General features: G+C 38.3%; 1 protein-coding gene across 1 annotated transcript in view; it reads left to right on the plus strand.

Annotated features, from left to right (window-relative positions):
- Window positions 1-597: 597 nt before the first annotated feature.
- LOC145987990 (uncharacterized) overlaps window positions 598-15,788 on the plus strand; it is a 35,290-nt gene continuing 20,099 nt past the window's right edge. The window contains exons 1-3 of the mRNA XM_083122829.1: window positions 598-677; window positions 6,225-6,366; window positions 14,399-14,544. Coding sequence (XP_082978955.1) covers window positions 629-677; window positions 6,225-6,366; window positions 14,399-14,544 — 337 coding nt within the window. The 5' untranslated portion in view covers window positions 598-628. The remainder of the gene's footprint in view (window positions 678-6,224; window positions 6,367-14,398; window positions 14,545-15,788) is intronic.

A 15,788-nucleotide genomic window follows, 5' to 3' on the forward strand; every position in this document is an offset into this window, starting at 1 on the left:
ATCACAACGCTATTTAGAACATCTAAATTATTTCATATTACGGGACTCTAGACGCTGTAAGATATTCATATAATTACAAATTAAACTTGTTTACGCATTTGCATACCTATTTATTTAATTCGATTAATTTCGGTGACAACTGTCACCTTCCACGTCAGAACTTGTAGTCTTATTTCGTAGTTTTATTCCATCATGGATAATTATTTTTAATGGGCAGCAGTCTTTTAAAAAATTTCACTGATAAACTTATGTGAACTTTTCATAAAATGAAATAACATGAAGTAATATTTGGGTAGGATATACTATATAGTGTCTGTAACACTGGCATTCTGAATCGAGATCGCGGAACAACTTTCATCAATGATGAACGTCAACTTATTGTTGGAGCTCAAAATAGCATTGTGCACCTTGCCAGTAATCACTTCCTGCCACAAAAAACGAGGCCAACCAGGACATTAACAATTGTGAGGAAGCTAACATCCATCACTTATCAGCTGCCATGACTTGTAAATTGAGTTTGTCATTTGTGACTTTGGTCCTATTTTATTCTATTTCTGTTATGTTCCTGATCTGAAGATTGTATATATATACCAGAAACGTTAAGATATAAAGTAATATAGGCATAAGTATGGTGGCAGAACTCATATTGGCTCTAGTGGCCACTGCTACATTCACAGGTATGTTGTAAAGCATTTAAATTCTGCGAGAAAGAAGGTTCCTGTCCTCTTGCAGGACCCTATAGAACCCATTAGAATTTATGAGTTAAGAAGCCTGCATATATTTTTGTACACAAATTGTACAAAATTAGTTTACGGTCTTCTAGCATTGTAATGTAAGTTGCGTCAGCTTTCCACCTTGTTTAAGATCCTCTTCATTTGTAACACCCAGTTAGAAACGTGCATGAATGTACAGTGTCTCTCAAAAGTTTTAGGACAACGACATTTTAAACTAGGCAACCCAATTTACACAAGGCGTTGGTGGGTTGCGTGTAGAGTTAGGCTCAATTTCAGGGTTGCCACATGCACAATAGATATTTATAAAATGTGCGAAAGGAATAGAAACAAGTAATATTGTATAAAATTATGAAAAAATATCACTATTATATCGCAAGTGACAAAATTCTTTCTGAAAGAAAATAAAAAGGTTTCTTAGTATTTCATCGCTGATGAGTCTACAGAAAGGAAAAGAGGTGAGAGAAAACGAAAGGTGACAAAGGAGAGGAGAAAGAGAAAGCGAAAGGAGAAGAGGAAAAGTAGAGGAGAGAAGAAAGAGAGGATAAACGAGGAGAGGAGATGTAGTGAGGAGAATGGAAAAAGATTCTAGGAGAGATGAGGAAAATGGAGCGAGAGGAGGGGAGTGGAGAGTAAAGTAAAGGAGAGAAAAAGAGAAGAACGAAAAGAAGAGGAGAAGAGTGTAGTGGAGTCGGAAATCTAAGACAGGAGAGGAGATACGAGGAGTGAAGATGAGTGGGATGGAGATAAGATGAGAGAAAAGTAGGGAAGGCGATATGAGATAAAAGCAGATCGAGCAGAAGGAGGGGAGAGGAGAAGGAGAAGAGAAGAACAGAAGGGACTGAAGAGAAGAGGTAGTTGCAGAAAATATCGTCTCAGCGTCAAGAATTGATGCATTGGTCAAATTATCGACATGAAACATTCAATAACATTTTGAAATGTATTGGAGAATGTATTTGATCGGTTCGAAATGCATTTTGGCTTAGTTCAGAGCAAGGTAAAATCTTCCATGTAAGATCTTTGATTTTGCCTGCGATTATACCACTAAAAACATGAATCTAATTTGAATATTTATAAGAATTATCCAATTTTTGTCCACTTCTCGGTTCGTTGAAATGGAGATTTTGTAATTTAATATTTCCCCTCTCCCCATCGTTAATTCCAAACTGAATCATTCCGTTTCACACGGCGTGGACAATGAACACAATGGGATAGGTCTAAAACTTACGAAAATTTTCTGCCACCGGAAGGGTTTGAACCTACGACCATCAGATTGACAGTCCTGAACGGTAAACACTACCCTACAAGCTTTCGCTCCTGAAAGTAAGTAGAAGGAGCTGACCAATGTGAAATGTAGATGCAACTCTCCTCCTACATGTAATGTGCAAGCAATACTTGTTTGTAACAAAGAAAACGAAAGTAGTACGACTCGGCGAAAACATTTAATTTAGAATTGCACATGATGAAAACTTTTCATTCGATATTTGCGGAGGTATCCTTGCATTGAAAAGGGGTAAAATTAGTATGTCCTGAATTGACACAAATATAAATAGTTATTTCATTAATATTTGTCAATGTCTTTGAAGGGGTACACAATTATCGTTAGAGTATCATAATTCACGATCTTATACATGAAAATATCCCTTTGAATGTGTGTCAATTCATTTATTTGTTTATTTTTTTATAAATTCCATATGCAGAACAATGTAGGCACTATACACTGCTATTACAAATAATGTTACCATGCTCTTGTTTATAATAAAAAGAGAATTAAGAAAAAAGAACACCTAGTATGGAGGATCGAATGCTTTCAAGAACTCTAACCAATACACTACGCCCTTTGTTTCCCTTGGAGCAACAGTTCTTAATTATTCTTCCGCGTCAATATTGTAAACGTTATCCTGCAAAAAGAAGTTCAATACTCTGATATAGCTCTGCACTTCTAGAATTACTCTATACACATGCATTTGAAATTTAACTCTGAATTGATTTCTTCGTTGTTAGTATATCTAAGCTTGTGAATATACTTTATTTTATTATTATTATATTACATGAACATCTACGAAGTAGTTCCTTATAATAACCTCCGGTTGACCAAGTTGCCAATATAAACAAATGAAGTACAGATTGTCTTCGAGCTAACATTGTTAAAAAGGAGCGGATACATGTATTACTATCCCAATACTTATTCAATAAGATTTCTTGTTTGTCAGAAATTATGACTTAAACTATTGCATGTTGAGCTAGTGCCCACCTAGCCGCCTCTGACGAAATCTATCATTCTTCAGATTCTCTTTCAAATTCGACTCTGGTCACTTGTAACATGCTGGGTGCAGACACTGTGCATCGACGCACCGTGTTTCGCGATAAGAAGCGGCCTTGAATAGCGTGAGTGAGTCACTTTGAATGCGAGCAAGCTACGCTACTAAGCTTGTCTGCCTTTGAAAACCAAGTCATTTTTTTTCACCGCTTCCGAACGCGATTGCTATTGTAGAAGTATATATTCTCTCAAAAGAGCACGAAAGGAAATTTGACCAATATTCTCCGGTCGTTTAAAACCAAATATTATCTATTAAACGAAAAGTTCACGATTGTCAATAAACGGTTTAACCTATCTCAGCATAGGTTCGATCCCGTGTTCAGTCTCCGGGTATATTCGGCCTGTGTATAGGGCCGGTGGCAACCCACCATCGTGAGGAAATTGGGGAGCTCCGAATGAGTGAGCGTAATCCGGTCGCGAAGTCCTACAACGGCTGGGGGTCTGTAGGGCCGACCACCCGTCCCCCTAGTCTGGCTGCAGATCTACACGCCCCCCTGGTTGCCCCTCGTGGGAGGGAGGCCAGCAGTCGGTAGGTAAGCCTTGGCCCAATATTGGGCTGTAACCCAATAGGATTAGTATTATTTAAATAATAAAATTTAATAGAAAGATTCTCCGAAATTTCTCTCCCACTGTCTACGTCAACGTCAGGCCAGTACCCAGGGAGGGGGGGGGCATGCCCCCTCGAACCCTGAAAAAATATTTAAATGTGAACCTATCAATAACTACGAAAACAACATCGTCGATTTTAGAAATGTGTAAAAATTTCAATTTTTTTCTTACATAAATGAATCCTTTTCTTGCGCAAAAGTCTTCACGATGCAATATTGGATGGTTTTAGTTTTATAATCATTGATGCAAGGCTACCAGACGTCCGATTCAGCGATTTTGTCAGGACAGTGCGTTACCTTCAATCCCTGTCCCGACTTTTTCGAACTGCAATCGTGATGCGAGAATGTCTCTTTATTATTGCTTTTTCTTAACTCACAATTAGACATGTTCTTTATTGCAATAATAATTCCTAGTACGCAACATTTAATTTATAAATATATTATTTTCTAAACATAGAATTATCATGATTTTTCAATGGCGCTCGGACTATTTGAACTATTTTGTAATACCTGTCTCTCTTTCTCTCTCTCTCTCACTCTCTCTCTCTCTATATATATAAATTATAAATATGGGTCTGGCCCCTCCCTCAAAGAAATCCTGCGTATGGGCCTGGTCTATGTCAATGACAGAAATACAAGCAATATTTGTATTTATTTTTAACCCAATTAAAGGAATTTGGAAGAATTTAAAAGAAATAAGAAAGAGCAGAACGACTGTTACTCTACTTTAAAAATTGTTGTTCTTCGAGGAAGAAAAATAAGAAGTATTTACTCCAGCACCTTAACACAGTGTCCCACGAGTCTCTCTTGACTAATACTGTCAAATGTGAAGTGATTTTATGAATACAATTTTCCGCCTGTTTACGTCTAACGTTGCGCAGATTTGGTAGTTCGCAAACGGTGTAATTATTTCGTGTTACCTTACGCAACAGCAAATACATTTCAGAAGACTGTTCTGAACACGACACTTGCGTCAGTAAACAATCATTTCGTCTGTTGCAGTATCACAGGAAAAGAATATCGTCCTGCAATGTTCAAGCCTCTAGATATTCTCCATTAATAATGTCTAATCACAATAATAAGTTACAAGAAATAACTCGCATTCGCAACTACCAATATTCTCGTTTTTTTTCATCACTTCGAAAATTATTTCTCGAAGATATCTGTTATACTACAAGAAAGCAATTCAAAATTAAAGTAAAACTTCAACTACGTGTATACCCAACAATATTGGAGGGACAGAATACTTAAAAATTGTTGTTTCAATCGAAGGTAAGGGCGTGGTGTAGTGGTTAGAGTTCTCGATTGAGCTGCTAGCGGTCCCAGGTTCGATCCTCCATACTAGGTGTGGAGAGCATGGTAACATTATTTGTCATAGTAGTGTATAGTGGCTACATTGTTCTGCATATGGAATTTATAAAAAAATAAACAAATAAATGAATTGACACACATTCAAAGGGATATTTTCATGTATAAGATCGTGAATTATGATACTCTAACGATAATTGTGTACCCCTTCAAAGACATTGACAAATATTAATGAAATAACTATTTATATTTGTGTCAATTCAGGACATACTAATTTTACCCCTTTTCAATGCAAGGATACCTCCGCAAATATCGAATGAAAAGTTTTCATCATGTGCAATTCTAAATTAAATGTTTTCGCCGAGTCGTACTACCTTCGTTTTCTTTGTTACAAACAAGTATTGCTTGCACATTACATGTAGGAGGAGAGTTGCATCTACATTTCACATTGGTCAGCTCCTTCTACTTACATCAATTCTTGACGCTGAGACGATATTTTCTGCAACTACCTCTTCTCTTCAGTCCCTTCTGTTCTTCTCTTCTCCTTCTCCTCTCCCCTCCTTCTGCTCGATCTGCTTTTATCTCATATCGCCTTCCCTACTTTTCTCTCATCTTATCTCCATCCCACTCATCTCCACTCCTCGTATCTCCTCTCCTGTCTTAGATTTCCGACTCCACTACACTCTTCTCCTCTTCTTTTCGTTCTTCTCTTTTTCTCTCCTTTACTTTACTCTCCACTCCCCTCCTCTCCCTCCATTTTCCTCATCTCTCCTAGAATCTTTTTCCATTCTCCTCACTACATCTCCTCTCCTCGTTTATCCTCTCTTTCTTCTCTCCTCTACTTTTCCTCTTCTCCTTCGCTTTCTCTTTCTCCTCTCCTTTGTCACCTTTCGTTTTCTCTCACCTCTTTTCCTTTCTGTAGACTCATCAGCGATGAAATACTAAGAAACCTTTTTATTTTCTTTCAGAAAGAATTTTGTCACTTGCGATATAATAGTGATATTTTTCATAATTTTATACAATATTACTTGTTTTTATTCCTTTCGCGCATTTTATAAATATCTATTGTGCATGTGGCAACCCTGAAATTGAGCCTAACTCTACTCGCAACCCACCAACGCCTTGTGTAAATTGGGTTGCCTAGTTTAAAATGTCGTTGTCCTAAAACTTTTGAGAGACACTGTACAATGAATAAATGCTGTTCACTGTCTATTCATTATCTACATTTTACCAGTAATTTTACTTCTTTGTTTCTAGTCGCGGACGCACAGTGCGGTGGTGGAGAAGGCGTCAGCATACAAGACTTGATAACAAAGGCCGCCGCTTCTTCTGGAGTCTGCCTTCTTGGAAAGTCAGCCGACACATGCCCAGATTCAAATTTGAAGATTTACTTCTATCCGTAAGTTTGCTACCGATTATGCCTTTCTTCATTATATAAAAGTAATTTGCCTTGGGCAAAGGTGAAAATAAATGCGGTGTGTATACAGAATTGCGATAGTCCAGTCAGTAGGGAGTCTCACTGCGACGCGGGAAACTCCTATGGTAGATGGTGTCGGACTCTGAGGTTCACTAATAAATGGGGAGTGATGTCATGCTTACGTGTTATCGAAACAAATAAACATTTTCCAGTTTTGCGTTATGGACACACAAGAAAAACGTTTTCAGAGGGAAAATAAGGAATATGAAAGAAACGATTGAACTGGAGAAAGAGAGAGAGGGGAATGGAGAAACATAAGGGACAAAGGGAGATAAATAACTAAGCGAGAGACAGAGTGAAACAGCCACATGAAAAAAGTTAGACAGAGAGGGAGAGATGGAAAGAAAGGGGAAGAAATGTAAGAGCAAGACATACATAGACACACACATACATACATACATACATACATACATACATACATACGTACATATATACATTATATATATAGGGTGTTTCAAAAATACTTTTACAAACTTTGAGGCCTGGTTCCTCAAACCGAAACAAGAAAAAAAAGTTTATATAAACATATGTCCGAAAATCCTTAGTTTCTCAGTTGTTAATGAAAGTTTACGTTCAACGCATTTCAAGGTACAATCCACCATTTGCCTTTGCAAATAAGAAGAAACATGTGGTTTATGCATGATGGGCTCCAGCATATATCAGTCGCATTGTCCGAGATGTACTGGCTGATATGTACCACGACAGTTGTATGGGTAGGGGTTCCATGGCCTGCATATTCACCCGACCTCAATCCTCTAGATTTCTATCTGTGGGGCCATCTAAAAAAATTGGTTTATGCAGTTGACATTCCTAATGCAGACACACTTCATCAACGTGTCATGGAAGCCTGCGAAACCGTTCGACACCGTGTGGGAGTATGTGAAAGGGTGCGCCGTTCATGACCCGACGCGTGCATGCGTGTGTGGAAGCAAGAGGAGGATATTTTGAACATTTATTATGAGTTTCTGAGTTGATGACAGTTTCATTTGCTAATAAGCTATCAATGTCTAACAGATGTGTCATTATGTTCTTTCATTAATGACTGAGAAACTAAGGATTTTCGGACATATGTTTATATGAACTTTTTTTCTTGTTTTGGTTTCAGGAACCAGCCCTCAAAGTTTGTAAAAGTATTTCTGAAACACCCTGTATGTAGGAGAGAGAGAGAGAGAGAGAGAGAGAGAGAGGCTAAACTTTAAAAAAAATCATCAAGAACAGCAAGTAACCACAATGAAATAGGAACAATAGCAAAGGATAAAAAGACCGAAAGCGAGAAAGATGACAAACGAGAAGAAAAGAGAAAATAAATTATCTCTTGGAATATTTCGAAAAAACAGTTTGGGAAAAGTTGAGGAATACTTTCAGGTATTAACATGGAGAAACTGCAGTGGGTAAGGGATACATCAGAGCCCTGCATTTTGAGAAAAAAATCATATGATTTCAAATCAATAGGTGATTCTGGAAGTATTTTGAATGCTGATCACGCACATGACATCCATCCCCCCCCATCACGTCAGGATGTTTCACAATTAAAATTATCATATTCGCCATTCCATTACACTTATTACAGAAAGCAACAAAATAAATTTAAACAAGAGAAATTTCGTTTGTTTACAACCAATAGATGATTATGGAAGAATTTTGAATGCTGATGACGGATATTTCTTCCCATCGCGCCAGGATTTTCCCCTAGACCAGGATTTTTCTCCACGTCATTGTTACTATTAGGTTAGTCAAAAAGTAAATGCAATGTTTTTATTTTCTTCCGTAGGTTGGCTGTACAGCTTTCTGCGCTCGCAAGCCGATAGATAGTACCGTTGTCTTCGCCTGTGGCAGGTTAAAGCGTCATCACTTCAGTTCGCTCTGCAGTGTTGCCAAGTAAACATGGCTGCGACACTGTCCGTGTGCACCACAGGAGAACAGCGTTCTGTAATCCGTTTTTTGTGGTCTGAAGGTGTACCAGGAGCTGAAATCCATAGAAGACTTTCAGCACAATACGGTGACAATGTTTTACCGCTGCGAAGTGTTTACCAGTAGATTGAAAAGTTCAAAAGAGGTCGAACAAGTGTGAAGGACGAGGAAAGAGCAGGTCATCCAGCCACATCCACTACTGATGACAACATTGAGCAAGTCCGTGAGCTGGTTCTGAATAACCGACGAGACTGTTCATGAAGTTGAAAACCATATGCACGTTAGTCATGGTTCTGCATATGAAATTATCCATAACAGGCTCAACTTTCATAAAGTCTGTGCGAGACGGGTCCCTGAAGAACTCACTGACGAGAACAAGCGAAATCGTGTGAGAATCTGTCAGCAATTATTGGACAGACATGCTAACGAAGGTGAAGCCTTTTTGAAACGAATCATCACTGGAGATGAGACATGAATCCATCACTTCGAACCTGAAAGCAAACGTCAGAGCATGGAATGGAAACACCGTGAATCTCCAGTGAAAAAAAAAGTCAAGCGTCAACGCTCTGCAGGAAAAGTGATGCTCACACTTTTTTGGGACTTAGAATGGGTAATTATGGAACATTATGTGGAAAAGGGGACAACAATAAACAGTGAACGATACAGTGATATGCTTTCGAACAAGTTGAAGCCTGCAATTCGAAACAAACGACGAGGTCGATTGTCGGAAGGCATTATTTTGTTGCATGACAACGCGCGTCCCCATGCCGCCGCCAACACCGCTCAAACTCTTCAGAATCTGGGCTTCGAGGTGTTAGAGCATCCTGCATACAGTCCCGATCTCGCCCGTCGGATTACCATCTGTTCGGTCCACTTAAAGATGCTTTAAGAGGCCGTCGATTCGACACAGATCAACAGGTGAAGGAAGCGGTGCATACGTGGCTTGCTGCTCAACCGAAAACCTTTTTTTCTCAGGGTATCGGAAAGCTTGTGGAACGTTGGACCAAGTGCATTGAAGTGCAGGGGGACTATGTTTGAAAATGATATCATTGTAAGTTTTCTATTGTTGCTGTGACAAATAAAAAAAAAAGATTTCATTTACTTTTTGACTGACCTAATATATTATAACATTGAGTTTTGAACATTTTATAAAGAAAATTTTATGAGGGAAATTGAAACGGTACTTACGTAATCAAAGTTTGCAATTTTTAAGACAATGCGTCTTGGGAAGATAGAAGGAGAATTAAATGCTTAGCATTCTATGTGCATTTATGTTCAAAATTGGAGAATTTGTATTATAGAAAACTAATATTTTACCACTATCTAAGCAGAGCCATCTATTGAGGAAATGATGGAACTACACATTTTATTGTGATATTAAGGCAGTTAATATATTGCTATTTTTTTTTAAAAAAAACTAGACGTGATGGGTAAAAATGGATTTAATTTTTGGAAACAGCATGCTGAAATTATTCCGTGATAACGGGCCTCATCCAGTCATCCAAACCCATGAAGACTGGTGTCTAGTTGGAAGCAGAGGCGCAACCACGAATTTTTAATTGGGGGGGCAAATACCAGGATAAATGTACGAATAATAATAATAATAATGTTAATAATAATAATGTTACTGATAATTAGGGACACAAATTTATGGTAAATAAAAACTGAGGAGAGCGGTAAATAAAATGTTAGATCAGCGGTATATACCAGCGGTGAAAAAAAAATGCACGCACTTTTTCATTATGAGAGGAAACAACATACAAAAGACGTATAAATTGATAAACTACTTCATTTTTATATACTGTACACATGCACAAGTACTTAGTTGTCCAACCAAAAAGAAAACATCAACACAAAATCACTTCATTTCTAAATTGCATATCTCAAATGATTTATTCATTGTATGTATTTAAAGGATATCCTTGCTGTCCAACAAATAAAATAATCACTTCTGCACATACACAAACACATGTTAAAAATCACATGATGATAAACAAAATTCATTCATGACTGAACACCAATGACACCATTGTTTCCCTTGATGTGCGGCAACAGACTAATCTTATCGCTGCTACAGCTAGCAAGTTCAATGAAACTGGAAGTTGAGTAGACATTCGGGGGAAGAAAGGAATGCAGCTCGACAGGGAGCGAAGTTTTCGAACTGAGATTATGTGCATGGGAAATCCCAATTTGCAGCGTCTTCCTGATGTGATCGAAGATAAAACGTTCTTCAGCTGCTAGTGGTAGGAATCTTTAGGCAAACGTTTCGTTACAAATCGACAGTTTGCGCGCGCAACCTCGATTGCCGGTTTTTGCGTGTTTTCTACTTAATTTGATGATATTTCACGGTTATTTCGCGAAAAAGCGTTCATTTCGAGGAAAAGCACACATTTCGCATTACTTCGCGAATAAAACTCATGCATATTTCATCATTGGGGGTGTAGTTACGTGCAGAATGTTCAAAATTGAATTTTTTTTTTACATTTCGCGATTTCGCGCATCGCGAAAATTCAATGTCCCTACTGATAATGTTATTATAACATTATTATTGTTGTTATTGATTTGCTTTATTTTACTTCGCTTCTTGTGCCACTTTTGGCTAAGATGGGAATGAGTGATGGCATGATGAAAATGATGAATGGATACTCGCAAACATCCATGCCCAAGCCGGGATTCGAACCCAGGACCATTATTATTACTATTAGTAGTGGTAATACCAAAGACGTTATTATCCTCGTAAATTACGCAAAAAAGGGGTAGAAGTTTGTGCTAAAACATTTGTGTTCGAACAAACGATTTGAATTATTTTTTGATGCGTTCAATTTCACATTAATAACTGAAAAGAAACACACAAACTGTTTTTGAAAGACAGAAAATGTTTGATAAATGCATTCCAAATATAATTCTTTCTTACATTAACATAACTTTCATGCACGATATATGATTTACATATATGAAACGTGGAGTGACGTGGGCACTAAATTGTGTGCGTAGTCAGTTTCTTCAATAAATATTATATACAGCATATACATTACACAACCAATTCATCCATCAAACAATAAACCAACAGCAAAAATTACGTAAATTGTTTCTCAAATGTGCACGCTCCCTTTCCTCAAGACAATTCTTCATGCATTTAATTTCTTTGCAGGCTGAAATCAATATTAATTAAATAGGGCGCAAATAATTTCACGGAACGCCATGGCATTATATCACTTACAACTTTTGTGCCTCACCTTGTGATCAAGGCCTCGCGGGTTCGATACCCGGTGGAGGCACATAGTGGTTCGGAACCCACTTTAAGCTATAGGCCCAGTCTCATTTTCTGTGCATAAAGTAGACTTTAAAAAAAAATCAATCAATCAATTTTACAGCATTCTTCAATGTAGATCGTTCGGCGCCCTGGGCCGTCTCCCGCCTAAGACTAAGAAAAGGAGGTATTGCGAACGAAGCGAGCAAGAAAATTTTACGAAAAGTATTTTTGTTTGCATAAAATTTTGAAGTTCTTGGCGGTAATTGCCCCCTGCAGGTACACTTGGCGGTCAATGTTTGGCCCTCTTGACCCCCCCTAGAACTCATTTCCGATCAAGGTGGGGGAAATGCCCCCCTGCCCCCCTGTGGTTGCGCCACTGGTTGGAAGATATTTTATGAAAATGTTCTTAACTGCGGGAAACATCACCCCCACATTCCTCCAAATGTAACCCCTGCTCCCCACCCCCAGAAGAAATTCTACGGCGATCTTGATATATTTTCTTTTTCTGATGGGATGAAGCGATCCCCCTTGACCCTCCATGGGCGTCCTCGTCCCTGAAACCATGACACCGGAAGAATACTCAATGTACATTATGTTGGGAAGGCCACAGTCATTATTTGATGTGGCACAATATCAACTACTGGATATCCGTTCGGGCTACCTATGGCTACAAAAATTGTCTTCATTTCCTTCTGTGTGAACTTGCTCACCTTGTGATTTATAACATGTACATAACTAACGCTTGACGTGGACAGCTGAAATGAAATGTAATACTCAAGGTGTCACGATCGTAATGGCGATTTTTTGCGCCATCTATCCGAGCGTGGGGAAGCCGTTACGCTAGGTAAAACTACACGTTGTATTTGTATTACAAATGGTACGGCCATTCAAAATTGTGGAGTCCTTCAAGTGCCAAAGCTGGAATGTAAATGACATGGGGGAATTGGTTCAGTGATTGATTTGGCTTATTTTACTTCGCTTTTCTGCCACTTTTGGCTAATTGCGAAGATGCAACGGAATTGATGAAGGGATACTCACAAATAACACACATGCCCGAGTCGGGATTCAATCCCGGGATTCCTGCCGTCGTGGCGCTGTACGACAACCACTCCCCACGACGGTCAACGGGAATCGATTGTCAAATACCATATTGTATAATGTAATACTCCACTTCTAACTCTGTAGCATTCCTAAACCAAAAGGTTTATTTTCCCAACAATGAATGTCTTCCATTTGTCCATATCTTGGGTAAGGTTAATCATGACCATCCATACCATCTTCCTACTGGTCTCTTACCGTTAGGTTTTCCAAGAAGAACCCTGTAGACTTTTCTATACTCTTCCATGCGTGCTTCGTGACCTGCCCACCGACATCTGCTTGATTTAATTGTTCTAATAATATCAGGGGCTGACTATAGATTATACAGTTCAGTATTACGTAACCTTCCCCACTCCCCTGTTGTTCCATTCCTTTTTAGGTTCAAATAGCTTCATTAAGATTTTATTTTCAAAATATCTCAACTTTGTATTCCTCTTTTAGTGTAATGGACGACGTTTCACATCGATGCAAAGCATGGCTAAACGTTTATGAATAGATCGTCAAGATGAATCTTTTTCATAAAGTGATTTATTCACTGGGTGAAGGAAATCAAGAATATGTATCAATGTTCAGTGCGTATATGTAATATGTAGTACAGTATCATTTAATCTCTATTAAGTGGTCGACTTTGATCTCAGCAGCAAAGTCTCCGGGTTCGAGTCGCTACCTTGGAATGGGTGCTCTTTGTGAATATCCTTTCATCAATTTCATCTAATCATCACTCATCGTCACTGTCGCTATTAGGCAAAAGTGGCAGAAAAGAGACGCTAAATAACGGAGGTAGAAATGCATCTTCCTCCTCCTTTCTCTTTATCGTTTCTATGTCTCTTTCACTCTCTTGCTTCTTAATTTCTCTTCCGTCACTTTCTCTCTCTCTCTCTCTGTGATTTTGATGTTTTTCTCTCTCACTTCATTCAACTTTCTTTATTTCATCTTCTCCTTCCTTTCTTGCTTCCTTTATCTTACTTCTTCTCTTCCTATCTCTGTCTCTTTTCTTTGTCTCTTCCACTCTCCTGCATCTTTACTTCTGTTATTTTACTTTCCCTCTCTATCTGTTATCATGTCTTATCTTTCTTTATTTCTCTTCTCTTTCCTTTTTCGCTTCTTTTATTCCTCTTACTTCTCCTCTTCCTTCCGCTGTCTCGTTTCTTTGTCTCTTTCACTCTCTTGCTTCTTTTTTCCTGTTCTTTCTCTCTGTATCTCTTATTTCTTTCTCACTTCTTGATTCGCCTTTATTTTTTCCTTATTTCTCTTCTCCTTCCTTTCTCTCTATTTCTCGCTTATTTTATTCCTCTTACTTTTTCTTATTCTCTGTCATTTCTTGAACTTCATTTCTCTCACCTTTAAAACTTTTTTACTTCTGATGGCATGCATCATTGACGCCAGTATATTTCCCTACTTCTCAGAACACACCTCTCCTATTCTATAATTTTCCGCGGGCGACAATATTTTACGGTGTCACCACCGGAGAATATGGTTGGGCACTAACCCATCAAAATAGCCCAAAGATTTATAATTATTTTTGTACCTAAATAATTTGATTAAATGTTCACAGTATAAATAACTACATCGGAACAAAATGAGCAGCAATAATCATTGCAACAGAAGTAACTGATTATTACAGTTTCTTGCTGGGTAGGCGATCTCTTTTATAATATATTTTCTGAAGTGGACCTTCTTCCTGTATTTCAGAACGGCTACTTCTCGTGTTTTGGTGAAGGTAAACAACATTAGTTCGCTAGAAGACCACGGCTGGAGCTGCTCCAAAAACAGCACACTCATCATACACGGATTTGGACAGGATGAGAACGAGAAGATCATGAAGCTTCTTATTGAAGGTAAAGCGGTGATTAAGGAGGGCGTGGGGGCGACAGTCCCCGACTTTTTACCACATTTGTCATCACATCATGCTAAACCTTATTTCACAAGAGAAAGTAAACTGTCCTTGTCTCCTCCCGTTTTGGAACCCAATCGCCGCCACTGTGTGTGACCATACGTTATGATTAGAGTTCTGACATTTAAGCACTGTAATGTTAAGAAAAATATGATGTTAGCATACTTAACAATTACATTTTTTTTTATTTAGCTATATGTTAAACAGCAACTGTTAATTTGTACTTGTCGATCTCGCTACCGAAGTTCATGGGTGTTCTTTGTGAATGTCCTTTTATCAAGTTCATGTAATCATCACTGGTTCTCATGGTCTCGTTTACAAAAAATGGCAGAAAGTAGTGTTAAAATAACAAGAAATACACATTCTTCCTTCCCATATTTCTTTCTAACTCTCCATCTCTCAATTCCTCTCATTTTTCTTGTCCACCTTTTCGCATTCACGATAGCTTATTTACAAACCCTATAGTGCTGCAGAACCTCCAGAAATATGTGGCGTCTGATTGGCTGTCATTCTGGAAGTTAATGCGTTTCATTATCTAGTATTTCTTGCAAGCAAATAGTGTTGCAGAAAACACTAGAGGGCAGGGTTCAAATATACAGTGTACATTTCAGAGATCCATCTCAACCAGATAAGAAACCCCTTTAAATTAAGGTTCATTTTTTTAGCACATTTTTTAAATTGGTAAATGTCTGTTATATCGGAGACACATTTCTATCGGATATTTTCAGTTTTAAATGGTTTATACTTACCAATTGTGTATTGCGGAACATAGTTGAAGGTGCCATTATGCTTTTTACATGAAAATAGCTTTGATTTTTCACATTACGAGTAATTCTTTTGGGTCCTTTCTTCAGTTGCGGAACATACAATATGGCGCGCACAGCTGTGGATCATCGCGCGCCGTGCTTGTGTTTTGTCGATTTGGAGTGGGTATGCAGTGTTTCAACCTTCTTAACCGAAAAATACCTACTTTCGTGTTCATTATGTCATCACAAACCATTGACGGATAGCCCCAAAAACCATTCGCGATAGCCCCGAAAAACCATTCACGATAGCCCCAAAAACCATTGACGGATAGCACCAAAAACCATTCACGATAGCCCCAAAAACCATTCACGATAGTCCCACGAACCATTTCCGGCAAGGTTAGGTTAGGTAAGCATAGTTAAAAAAATAAAAATAATAAAA

The sequence above is a fragment of the Lepisma saccharinum genome, chromosome 5 (assembly GCF_977018435.1).
Source record: "Lepisma saccharinum chromosome 5, izLepSacc3.1, whole genome shotgun sequence".
Classification (NCBI taxonomy): domain Eukaryota; kingdom Metazoa; phylum Arthropoda; class Insecta; order Zygentoma; family Lepismatidae; genus Lepisma; species Lepisma saccharinum.